At 41.0% G+C, this 12,615-nt stretch overlaps 1 protein-coding gene across 1 annotated transcript; it reads left to right on the forward strand.

Moving 5' to 3' along the window:
• The first annotated feature begins 118 nt into the window (after positions 1–118).
• On the forward strand, positions 119–11,963 carry evc (EvC ciliary complex subunit 1). The gene is made up of 20 exons (XM_006784517.2): positions 119–586; positions 682–795; positions 1,022–1,108; positions 1,599–1,822; positions 1,918–2,002; positions 2,107–2,205; positions 2,288–2,416; positions 2,521–2,682; positions 2,805–3,021; positions 3,752–3,900; positions 4,087–4,185; positions 4,261–4,473; positions 6,407–6,516; positions 6,633–6,834; positions 6,925–7,143; positions 7,266–7,401; positions 8,392–8,482; positions 11,102–11,228; positions 11,324–11,420; positions 11,508–11,963. The coding sequence occupies exons 1-20, from the start codon at positions 407–409 to the stop codon at positions 11,654–11,656; spliced, it is 2,889 nt and encodes a 962-aa protein (XP_006784580.2). The 5' UTR covers positions 119–406; the 3' UTR covers positions 11,657–11,963.
• The last annotated feature ends 652 nt before the right edge of the window (positions 11,964–12,615 follow it).

Genomic DNA, 12,615 nt, shown 5'->3' on the forward strand with positions numbered 1-12,615 from the left:
TTTTTCTCTTACTTGTGTCAGTGTTCTTATAGACATTGACTCCCTTATTTTTATGCAGAAATAATTCATCGTGCTTTAACATTGAAAGCAAATGTATTTCATTTCCGATCTAGCAGCACGGTCTTGTCTCACTCTGAAAATCTCCTTCCAGCCCTCTTTTTTTTAGTTAGTCGTTTTAGGACAAGGTTTTGGCTCAAATAAGTTGCTGGAAATCGTAGCTTGCTCAAGTTTAGAACCGTATTTTTTAACGAAACACGAAAACCTTTGAAATCATTCTCGAGCAGATAAGTTTAGTGTAGAGATTGTTTTTTTTGTTTGTTTTTTAGCTAGCGTCAGATGTTACCGTTTACTCGATGAGTCCTACAAAATGCTCCGTATTATTTCTACAGTTTGAAGCAAAGCAAAGATGGAAGAGAGGGAAGTGATGGCGGAATGCGCCACCGATGTTTTGGTCAGTTTCCCCGAGTCGCTGCATCTATACACAGGACTGCTGACAGTAACTACAGTGTGCGGAGGGCTGTCGGGAATATTAGCTGCTGCTCTTTTGTATGTCTTCTGTCTGAAGCCTTTGCTGTTGACGAGACAAGTAAGCATAAATGGTCTCTTCCACATCCACTGTATTGATTCCTTACACTTTACATTCCATATTTGAGATGTTTATTTTCTCTTTTGTCCCATCAGGGTTACAATGCAAGTAGACTGCTTGAACCTGATGATGCTGAATTAGACAACAACCAAAGGGACCATGTCAGCAAATGCAAGGAGGAGGCTCCAAGTGGAACCACTCATGACAAAGTATTACTCTAAGACTCAATTACTGAAAGTTAGTGTTGTTTTGCACAGGTACATGAATGAGGTAAATCAAGTCAAAAATTACCACAACATTCATGCCCATGATGACTGCTTGTAAACTTCTGACCAAAACTGTACATACATAAACTTGTATTTTTATTTAGTGTCACAAAGTTTTTGATGGTTAAGACTTCTCTTTAATAGTTTACTCTGTTTACTTATTGAGCAGGAGAAGAAGCAGCCACCCGTGAACAGCGATGTGGCTGCTTTTGCATCCAGAGCAAAAGTGGTTTATCCCATCAACCAAAAATACAGAGTAAGTCCACCATCTCTAGAACATGTGGCAGAATTACACGTACACAACTAAACAGTGTTTTATTCCAGATATGCTAAAGTGTTTCCTTTTTTTGGCTAAAGCTGTTAATTTTGTCTGTTTACCACAAATATCAGTAGAATGTGAATTAATTTACGTATGCAGATGAATCCACGTGATTAACTAACATTGCAGTTGAAAAATATTTTGCCAAATATACCCACAGTATTGTTAAGTGCATGTGATCAAAGTGGATTGAATATTAACCTGATGCAAATTAACTGATGGAAGTTTGGCTTCGATTGACATACACTAATATGTAGTAGTTGCATTCTTCCATTAACTGCATATTTCATTAACTACAATATGCACAATGCTAGTTAGAAATACAATTGATATAAAGAATATGTATAAGTTGTGTTTTACAATGACAAGAAGGAAACATGGCCTACTTGGCTACTGATCACGCTTTATGTTTCACTGTACCTGTCAGCCTTTAGCAGATGGAGCATCCAATCCGTCTCTACATGAGCACTCAAAGTTGCCAGTGATGCCTAATGAAGAGTCGTCCTCCTTCATGGATGGAGAGTCTGTGAGCCAAGAGCAAGACAACGATGGCAGCAGTCAGTTCATTTTCTCTTCGCTGTTCCCCAAGAGCTTACAGAACCAGAGATTTAACAGGGTTTCCCACTATCCTCACACACTGACGCAAACAGGGTAAAAAATAACTGTACACACACATTATAACCACCAATTAATCATGGCACATTGCACAGATCCAAGTAACAACACTCACCCATTTGTTTACACAGTTTTGGAAGTAGGATCAGCCTTTACTGTTTGGCCCTGCAGGACATACAACATCACTGCTCTCAGCTTCAAGACGAAAAATATCTGGTGAGCTTTAATCATCTGTCTTATAATGTACTAGATTTCTTGTAGATATCCTTTAAAGAATGTTGTTATACTAATATATATTTTTTATTTACTTCATATTTTAGATTTTTCTACAGATGGTGAAAATAATATTGAACTATCGGTTTCCAAAAGACAAAAATGATGCTTCCTTTTCCAAGAATATTCTTCAGATGCAAGAAAAGGTAGGAGTCAATTACTAGTACTATATTTAGAATCACTGACTTTTAAAATTTTTAATGTAAGCATCAGTTTTTATCATTTAAGGAGCTGAATGAGTTGAGGAAACAGTTGACTGCAGGCCAAGCTGTGAGTGAGAAGAGTCAAGATGATCCATGCACATTGGAAGAAATTGAGAGAAGTCAGAAAGATCTTCTTGAACGTGGCCTTCAAATGGTAAAAGTCGAGAGGAACAGCTTTTTCACATCTTTTAAACTCCCTCTATTTATGCTTCCTTCCATGAATAAACATGGCTGCACAATGTTTGTTTCTCTTCATAGTCCAAAAGTTTCAGCAAACAGGTGGAGGACTTGTGCAAACAGCTACTTAAGAAGACCAGCTCTTTCTCTCCAGATGAAGCTCAGAATGTGATTCAGTCTCTGATTCAGACACTTCTGTTAGTAGAGAAGCATCTGCTGAAGGCTCAAGAAGTAGATCTAAAGGTAAACTAACACTCGTCATTTGGAGTAGCGTTTATTTTGATTCTCATCACTTTTGTCATCATTTTAAGACCTACTGACTGAAAATATGCTTCTGAGTATTTCTGTTATTTTCCAATTCTTAGAAAATGCAACAGAAGTTGTTGTGGTGGGAGGAGCTGACAGGTCTCATTCAATCCCAGCCTGCCTTGCTAAGACAGGAGGTGACTCTAAGGCAAGGCTTGATAGCTACAACTCTGGAACAGCTGACAAGCGATAACATGTTGAAATTTAGCCAAATGGAAAAGATACTTTCAAAAATTCAGGCTACACTGATTGAAGGCCTTCAGCAGTGCACTGACGGTAAGATGAATAAACTGAAATAGTTTTAGTTGAATCTCGTGAAATGTATTGTGTGGTTCTACCAAATAAGATAATTATATTTGACAGTAAGATGTATGTTTCTTAAGGCATATATTTACTAAACAGGAAAAAAAAAATTATATAATGACAGTTTTACAATGATTGACCAAATGTGTGTGGAGTTATCTTCTAATATACTCAAATGGTTCCCAGAGACAAATGACAATCTGTAATATCTAGCCTAGTTCTTAAATTTAAGTGGTGGACTCTGAAAATAGGCCATTTTCTGGGAATCCTCTTTAGCTCCTTAAATAAGGTCAAGTTCTTTCAGGACAGCAGAGAGTATCATACTGTGTGTGTTAGTGCATCCCAGACTCTCAGCCTCTTTCTACATATCCCTCACTGTTGTCATAGACAACAAAAACAGGACAATGCTGTTTAGACGTTAACTGTGCCTACAATTTTCAGCCAAAGGATCTTTTCTTTTTGGACTTATTGGCACTTTTATTTGCTTTTGTGCTCGACATTTTATTAATTGTGAGAAACCTAAGTAGACTATGGAGCTATGCAGCTAGGAGACATTGTTCTGTCATGACTACTTGCTAAATACAACAAGTAAAGCATATTACTTAACTTTTATTCTATATTCAGCAAACTATCTTTGTACTGCAATAAAACAAATGCAGTTATCTTGATAATCCTGAGCTTGACAGATTCCTCTATGCTTCAGATTGCATGAAAAAGACAAATGAGCTGGTGAATGAAAAGTGCAGTAAAAAGGTGTCCAAGAGGAAGAAGCTTCAGAGGAGTCACACCAAGGAGAAGAGCCGTGCCTTAGAATTGAAACAGAGTCCCAGTGACCTACAGGAGCTTACCAAGGTCAGGTCCAATACCTTAAGGATTACTGTTGAAATGGGATTGTGTGAGAGAGCTTTAAAGAATATGATTATCTGTTGGTACTTGAGGAATTTTCCTCTTGTCAGTTTTAGTCACTGCTGTTACAATAACTAAGCAAAAGAGACCATGGAAAGTGTGCAAGTAAGTCTGAGCTTATGTGCCCTCCAGGTCTATCATGAGTTGCTGATGAAGCACAGGCAACAGATTTGGGACTTGGAGCAGCAGCAGGACAGAAGGGTGGTTGACGGCCTCTGTGACCTCTGGAAGGTAAATGATCAATCGCTAAATTCTGTCTGCTTACAGAGCTCGTCTGTTTTTCTTATGTAGTTTCTGTGTCTTCAGAAACTTCGTACCTCTTGGTCCAAGAGGCTCGGGGAGCTGGCCAAGGATGTTTTTCTCTCCTCTGTTCCTGCTCAGACAAAGCTCCCTGCTGAACACTGTGAGAAACTGTGGCTGGATCTGGAGCAGGAGCTGTCAGCTCAGCTGCAGCAGGTGGAGTGCACTACCAGGCAGCAACTGGATGACATTAGGGCTGAGCTGGATACATATGAACAGGTAAAAAACTTGTGTTGAATCTGTGTCATTGTTTCATTTCACATTTCAAATTTAATGAATTTTTTTTTCCCTGTACCATTTTTTTCCACACTATAAGGCGCACTGTTGAAGACTGGGTCTGTTTTCATACATAAGGCGCACCATATTATAAGGCGCATTAAGACAAACAAAACAGTCAGATAACTCGACCTTTATTAAGCTCATTCACAGTAACTCTTAACATTGTTAACCTGTAACACATTAAATATTGAAAAATACACTTGCTTTTTCAGTCCATTCAACTTCCACAATTCAATCAAACTCTTCACCTTCCGTGTCTGAGTTAAACATCTGGGCAATTTCGGCATCAAGCATGCCCGGATCCCTCTCATCATTATCCGAATCAGTCTCGTTGCTGTTACTTAGCTGTTCATTGATTATTCCAGCCTTTGTGAAAGCTTGGACGACACTTGACTGATACCTTATCCCAAGCATCCACGATCCATTGACAGATAGTGGCGTAACTCGCTCGGCGTTGCCTCCCTGTCTTGGTGAATGTGTGTTTGTCTTCTGTCATCCAATGCTCCCACGCAGCTCATAATTTAACTTTGAACGACCTGTTGACACCAGTATCTAGTGGTTGGAGTTCTTTGGTTAATCCACCTGGAATGACAGCAAGCTCCGAATTCGTATGATTCACTTGGGTTTTGACAGCCTCGGTGAGATGGGCGCGCATGGAGTTGTAGATCAAAAGAGACAGAGATTTGTGGAAAAAGCCATCCGGTCTCTTGACATAAACTTCCCTCGCTCATCTTCCCCTCGTCCATCCAGCCCTTTGCGTTAGCCTTGACGATGACGCCGGCCGGAAACTTTTCTTTTGGCAAAGTCTTCCTCTTGAAAATGACCCTGGGTGGTAGTTTCTGGCCATTAGCTTGGCAGCTCAGAACTACAGTGAAGGATGACTTCTCGTTCTCTGTGGTGCATATAAATACCGTACTGGTCCCTGTTTTCTCGACAGTGCGGTTCACGGGGATGTCAAAGGTGAGGTGGACCTCGTCCATGTTAGTGATGAGTTCTGGCCGGGTCTTCTTTTCAGTGATCTTATTCTGGCAGTAGGTGCGGAAAATGGCCAGCTTTTCTTTGTAATCGTTTGGTAGTTGCTGTGAGATGGTAGTTCTTGTGCGGATTGAGAGATTATGCCTTTTCATAAAACGGAAGCACCAAGAAGGTCCCCCTCGAAAGTCGTTGATCTGCATGTCACGAGCTACCGCTGTTGCCTTGAGTCGAATAGAGACTGTAGAGACACTTCTACCTGCTGTTCTCTGTTCAATAACCCACTGTTCAATTTCAATTTTGTCCTGTAACTGCGGCAATCGCGCCTTGTTCCCTTCGGAAACTCCTTTTGGTCTTCTTTACTTGTTTTAGGTCATCTTCTTGCTTCCTCCACTTGCGCACCATGGACTTATTAATGCCGAATTGTCTCGTAGCTGCTCTATTTCCATTTTCTACTGTATAACTGATTGCTCAGAGTTTAAAATCCGCTTCGTAAGCATGTCTCTTCGAGGGGTGCCATTTTGGAGTCGTTATACACACACACCACGGTAATGTTATGTTGAAGCACAGTACGTATTACTCCGCGAGGCTCCTGGCAACGGTAACCGTAATGCTCCGAAAAGTGGTACTAAAAAATGTTTTTGACAGATTTTTGAGCATCGTGTACCACATAAAATCAGTTTGAGGTCAGTAAGCACAAACCAAAATTCATACATAAGGCGCACTAGATTATAAGGCGCACTGTCGATTTTTGTGAAGATTTCAGGATTTTACATGCGCCTTATAGTGCGGAAAATACAGTAATTTCTTCCGATTTTTAAACCCTGCCCAGTGATCTAATTACATGAGAATCTTACAAAATTGCTTTTCCTTGTTTTAAACTGAGCTTCTCTTTGTGTAGGTATGGACTGAAGGGATTGCTTTAGGGCAGTCCTGTCTGCAGCACCTGAGGGAACAACAGATGAAGATCATCCAAGACATGGTAGCCAAACAGAGCTACACACTCAACAGGTAAAATCGTAAAAAATATTTATGACATATTGAGTGTATAAAAAAACTAGGTCTGCACTGTGGCCAAATCCACTTATGAGTTAATATGAAGTAATGGAATGTAATATTTCTCTTAGTGAAATGGGGAAGCTGATAGAGAAGAAACATGAGCACTTTCTGCTGGTGGTGCAGAGGCACTTTGTGGTCAGGCACTTTTGTCTACATATGCTGAAAGAGATGAGGCTGTCCAAGGTGAAGGCACTATCTCAGACTGATTTCAGAGCTCTACTAATAGAAGATCCCAGTAAAAGCCCGCTGTGTGTCAATTTAACTCTCAAGGTGGGAAAATTCACACATATAAACACAGTTGTTTTTAATTTATTCAGTGTTTTAATAATTCTTCTGTTGAACACTGTTATCTTCTAACAGTCACAGAATGGCAGGCCCAGCCTAGCAGAGAGACATCTGGGCCCAGAGAGTCAGCTTTTGGGGAATAGCTTCCAGCAGGAGTTCCTGTCTGAACTGGAAACGGGAACAGAGCTCCTTCAGAGCCATGCACAGCTGGTACTAGGCAACACCCTAAGCTATGCCATTCAACAAATGAGGGAAGACCTGCCTACAGAGTTACAGACCGCTTCTAGCCTGAATGTAAGACCTGGGTGAAAGTTATTTAATTTCACTTCTTTTTATGAATGTCTAATAAACTGAGAATTAGCTTCCAGTGGTTGGTTTTCATTAGGTTGCAGGCTATAACCTTTTTATTCCACTAGCACCACCTGATGGAAGCTGCTGCAGAGAGCGTTTACTTGACCAAAGATTCTCTTACTTCGCTGGTCCGAAGCTACTATTCCCACCTACAGGATATCACCAGAAAACTGCGCCAGGATGATTCAAAAATAAACCAGGGTGAGACAGACCCAGCACGAGTTTAGTTTTTAAACTAAAGTAACCAGAGTAACCCTGTATTCATTACTGAGTACTCAGAAATCTTGAAGGAGCTGCCTTCTTATTTGTAAAATAATTTTCTCATTTGTTACAAATGTCCCCTTCCAAATAATCCCAAAGGAGTTCTTTTGGTTTGAAATCTGGTGACTGGAGGACAATTAAGTACAATGAACTCATTGTTAACAAACCACTTTGAGCTATTTGATGCAAAATGGTTGAAGAGGGAGGATGGATTGGTGCTTGCATATTGGTTACACTCGATTTGTATTTCCAATGTTTTGGTGAGCCTAGCCTCAGTTTCCTGTTCTTAGCTGACAGGTGTGCCACTCATTGTGGTCTTCTGCTGCTGTAGCCAATCTACTTCAAGGTTGATGTGTTGTGTGCTCAGAGATGCTCTTTGGTATACCTTGGTTGTAACAAGGTATGAAGAATAGCACTTGTTACCTATAAACTACTTCAAGGTGATAGGGAACTCATATATAAAGTGGTTATTTGATTTCCCTCAAAAGGAGGCAATACTCTAGGCATTTTCTCCCAGTACACAGCACTGACTGTGAACACTTAGCATGTGTTACTGTAAGAGCTGTGATAGTACAGGGTTGAAATAAACTGTTAACAGAAGAGAGCAGATAATGCTAGTCAGATGTGTTGTTATTGCTTAAGCTATGAATGATTTCCTGTAAGGAGGAAGGAGAAGCTGAAATGACTTGCTTCAGAAGTGCACGATCGAATAGAGTTCACCGCTTTCCAATGTGAGATAACTGAAGCTTCTTTTGATCTGTGAATCAAGCAGAGGTGTTCTATTAGAGTCAGAAAATAACATAATAGAGCTGAAATGAGCATAATAAATGGCAAATTTTACATTTAAAATTGTACGTCAGCTAGTAGTCAGTAGACAGAAAATCCACCTTACTCTTTTTACTGTTGTAAACATTTCCTTCAATCCTTCAGAGGTGAATGAGGGGCAAGAGAGCAGCAGGGCCTTGCTGAGAGAGCTAATGAACTGGAGCAAGAAACCCGGATCTGCTGAATTCCAACAGAGGTACATAAAACTGGTAGAGCTGGGGGGGGGGGTTTCAGTGGTACTTTATTGTAAATTAATTCTTACAAAATATGTACAGTGGTCCCTTGGTATAATACGGTTCACCTTTCGTACCCTCACTGTTTCGCCGATTTTTTTTGGTGTGCAATCTTGCATGCTTTTTTTTTACAGCACATTGTGTTCTGTGTCCTGATCGGCTGGAGACCATTGTCAATCAATCTCCTCCGTGCTGTGTCTCCTGTACAGTACAGAATGCGTTCAGCTTGTCAAATTTCGATCGCTAGCATTGTGACTCGAAGTGCTGTACTGTATGTTTGTAAGTTTTCTCCCCAACAAACACAACAATGTCGACGAAACGTTTTGCACCATAAAAGGCACCTGCCCTAGGACCCAAAAGGCAGAGGAAGATGCTAACCATCGCACAAAAAGTTGGACTTCTGGACATGCTAAAGGAAGGCAGAAGTTACCAGGGGGTTTTTTCAGACCATATGGCACAAGGGATTATAAGGCGCACCGGATTATACAGGGTGGGCCATTTATATGGATACACCGTAATAAAATGGGAATGGTTGGTAAAGTCCTGTTTGTGGCACATTAGTATATGTGAGGGGGCAAACTCCTCAAGATGGGTGGTGACCATGGTGGCCATTTAGAAGTCGGCCATCTTGGATACAACTTTTGTTTTTTCAATAGGAAGAGGGCCATGTGACACATCAAACTTATTGGTAATATCACAAGAAGAACAATGGTGTGCTTGGTTTCAACGTAACTTTATTTTTTCATGAGTTATTTACAAGTTTCTGACCACTTATAAAATGTGTTCAATGTGCTGCCCATTGTGTTGGATTGTCAATGCAACCCTCTTCTATCACACTCTTCACACACTGATAGCAACACCGCAGGAGAAATGCCAGCACAGCCATCCAGTGTCCGTAGTTTCAGGTGCTGCACATCTCGTATCTTCACACCATAGACAATTGCCTTCAGATGACCCCAAAGATGAAAGTCTTAGGGGGTCAGATTGGGAGACCTTGGGGGCCATTCAACTGGCCCACGACGACCAATCCACTTTCCAGGAAACTGTTCATCTAGGAATGCTCGGACCTGGTACCCATAATGTGGTGGTGCACCATCTTGCTGGAAAAACTCAGGGAACGTGCCAGCTTCAGTGCATAAAGAGAGAAACACATCATCATGTAGCAATTTCAAATATCCAGTGGCCTTGAGGTTTCCATTGATGAAGAATGGACCCACTATCGTTGTACCCCATATACCACACCAAACCATCACTTTTGTTGTTCCAACAGTCTTGGAGGGATCCATCCAATGTGGGTTAGTGTCAGACCAATAGCGGTGGTTTTGTTTGTTAACTTCACCATTCACATAAAAGTTTGCCTCATCACTGAACGAAATTTTCTGCGTGAACTGAGGGTCCTGTTCCAATTTTTGTTTTGCCCATTCTGCAAACTCGAACCCGAACTTGACCCGAACTGGGTCATCCTCGTTGAGATGCTGCAGTAGCTGGAGTTTGTAAGGGTGCCATTTGTAAGTAGCTAATATCCGCCGAAGGGATGTTCGACTAATGCCACTCTCCAGTGACATGCGGCGAGTGCTACGCTGTGGGCTCTTGCTGAATGAAGCTAGGACAGCCACTGATGTTGCTTCATTAGTGACAGTTTTCTTGCGTCCACATTTTGGCAAATCCAACACTGAACCAGTTTCACGAAACTTAGCAAGCAGTTTGTACTACTGTTTGAACTGTAGCATGGGAGATGGGTGGTCTCGTAGGGTGTCTTGCATTGATATCTGCTGCAATGACCCGGTTACTGCGTTCACCAGATATCAACACAATTTCGATCCACTCCTCACGTGTTAACCTCTTCGACATGTCAATGGCCGTGAACAAAGAGAAACTTGTAAATAACTCATGAAAGAATAAAGTTACGCTGAAACCAAGCACACCATTTTTTTTCTTGTGATATTACCAATAAGTTTGATGTGTCACATGGCCCTCTTCCTATTGGAAAAAGTTGTATCCAAGATGGCCGACTTCTAAATGGCCACCATGGTCACCACCCATCTTGAGGAGTTTGCCCCCTCACATATACTAATGTGCCACAAACAGGACTTTAATATCACCAACCATTCCCATGTTATTACGGTGTATCCATATAAATGGCCCACCCTGTAGATTATAAGGCGCATTAAGTGAAACAAAACAGATAAGTCAAACTCTACTCAGCTCATTCTTCTTGCTTCCTCTACTTCCGTACCATTGATTCATTAATGTTGAATTCTCTGGCAGCTGCTCTATTCCCATGTTCTGCACCTGAAAACAGGGTTTGATCTTTGGTTTCATTCTATAATACTGGACTTATTTTTCTACAAAAGTTTGAACTTTGAGTGTTTAAACAAGAGAGAAAAGTGTGAAAATGTTCATGCCTGTCTGAAAAGTGTATAAGGTGTGTAGTGAGGGGTTTTACAGCCTTAAAACATGTATAATAATTGTAAAAAATAAAGCGCGCTACTTCGCGGGTTATTTTTAGAACGTAACTCGCGCAATAAATGAGGGACCACTGTATATAATTTTCCATTTATCTTTGTTTTTAAATGTATTAGGGTTGAACTTCACAAAAGAAAGGTGCTGGAGCAATATGATCTGGATCAGGAGATGACTTACAAGCAGCTTAGGCAAAAGAAAATAGCCCAGGATCAAGCCATGCAAAGGGTCAAAGAAGAGTTACTGGTTAGTATGCTTCGTCTGCACTGTACTTTTTGATAGTAGGTGCATTTACATCCTTTAGATGTGTTGTGTTAACATTGTGATGCTTTGTCCATTAGGAGGCAGAAGAAAGCTTCATAACTGAGCTTGCAGCTTTGGCCCGGATTTCTGTCCAGAGCCATGATCCAGAACACAGCAGTGAAGAGGACGACATTGGTAACCACCCTTACCCTAGACAATTAAATTGTGAATATTCCCATTTCACTCTTTCATGTCTTTTTTAATTTGTTTGCATTTGAACAGGTGATCAGAGTGCCCCGATACTGGACCTGCTGGCCCTTAATCCAGCATTAGATCCAGCTTTGAACCCTTCACTCACCCCGACTGTAGTAACACCAGTGAAGAATTCAAAACAGAAGAAGGAAAGAAAACGAGAATCTCATCAGAGTTGACATCATTCCACAGTGTTTACATTTTCCTGCAGTAATATTCTGTAAAAGGTTGACTCTTTTTTGTTGTTGTTATAGTTTTCCTCTTACAAAGCCAAATTGTCTCTGTTGATACTAGTATTGTCATAAAAAGGTTTTAAATCAGAGTTTAAATACTGTTATTCTGAAATGTTTCCCTCAGTTTTTCTGTATTTTTAAGTGTATCATGACATAACAACTCACTGAAAGTGATGAATTGTGTCTTTCTTTCATACCCGACTATGAGAGCTGCTACTCAACTGGCCCTGTCAGTAAAGCATTTGCTGCCTACACCCACACTGCTTTTCATACCACTGCTCATTCTCTGTATTGATTCCTGAGTACACAGGATGATGGATGCTTTTCTAGTGAGTTGTTGGATGAATTAGAGATGTCCATCCTCATTGTAGCAGAGTGCTACTACTCAGCGATGAAAGCCTCGCATCTCTCTTGGTCTAATGGGGTTTTAAGTACAACCCTTTATGGATGATAATGCAGAGTAATGGTGAAAACTCTGGGAGGGCTGGAGTCTGGCAGACACTTTTGTGTGTGCACAGCAATCCAGCAGGCAATTTAGCCTGCACCTTATGGTTCACTGTCGGTTTGAAGTTGAAGGAGTGTCAATTAGCAAACATCAATTTTTAATCTGCCCTTTATTTTCATGCTCATCTTGCACACATAGCCAATTATTGCCATGGCAGCCTGAGAAAATATGCTCCAGGTCCTGACCCACTCTTGCACATCACAGTGCCCTGCCAAGAGTGTCTCTCCTGCACTGTGTCAGTTGGAAATGTCGGTGTACTGTTGACTTTACAAGTGTCGTCGCTGATCTGTGGTGAGGGGAAACCGTTTGGATGTATTTTGAGGTCCCTTAGGGGACTGCAGGGACTTGTGGGAAGATGACCTGATTTCTAATTTTCTCCTCTCCTGCCTGGGCTGTGGGC

This window comes from Neolamprologus brichardi, chromosome 5 (assembly GCF_056152115.1).
Source record: "Neolamprologus brichardi isolate AB-2024 chromosome 5, ASM5615211v1, whole genome shotgun sequence".
NCBI lineage: Eukaryota > Metazoa > Chordata > Actinopteri > Cichliformes > Cichlidae > Neolamprologus > Neolamprologus brichardi.

Bases quoted from the DNA above. Each gene is read 5' to 3' on its own strand.
- evc (XM_006784517.2), top strand. From the start codon at position 407: ATGGAAGAGAGGGAAGTGATGGCGGAATGCGCCACCGATGTTTTGGTC. The intron at 587-681 runs GTAAGCATAAAT...TTGTCCCATCAG, and splicing joins CTTTGCTGTTGACGAGACAA to GGTTACAATGCAAGTAGACT. The intron at 8,483-11,101 runs GTACATAAAACT...TAAATGTATTAG, and splicing joins TCTGCTGAATTCCAACAGAG to GGTTGAACTTCACAAAAGAA.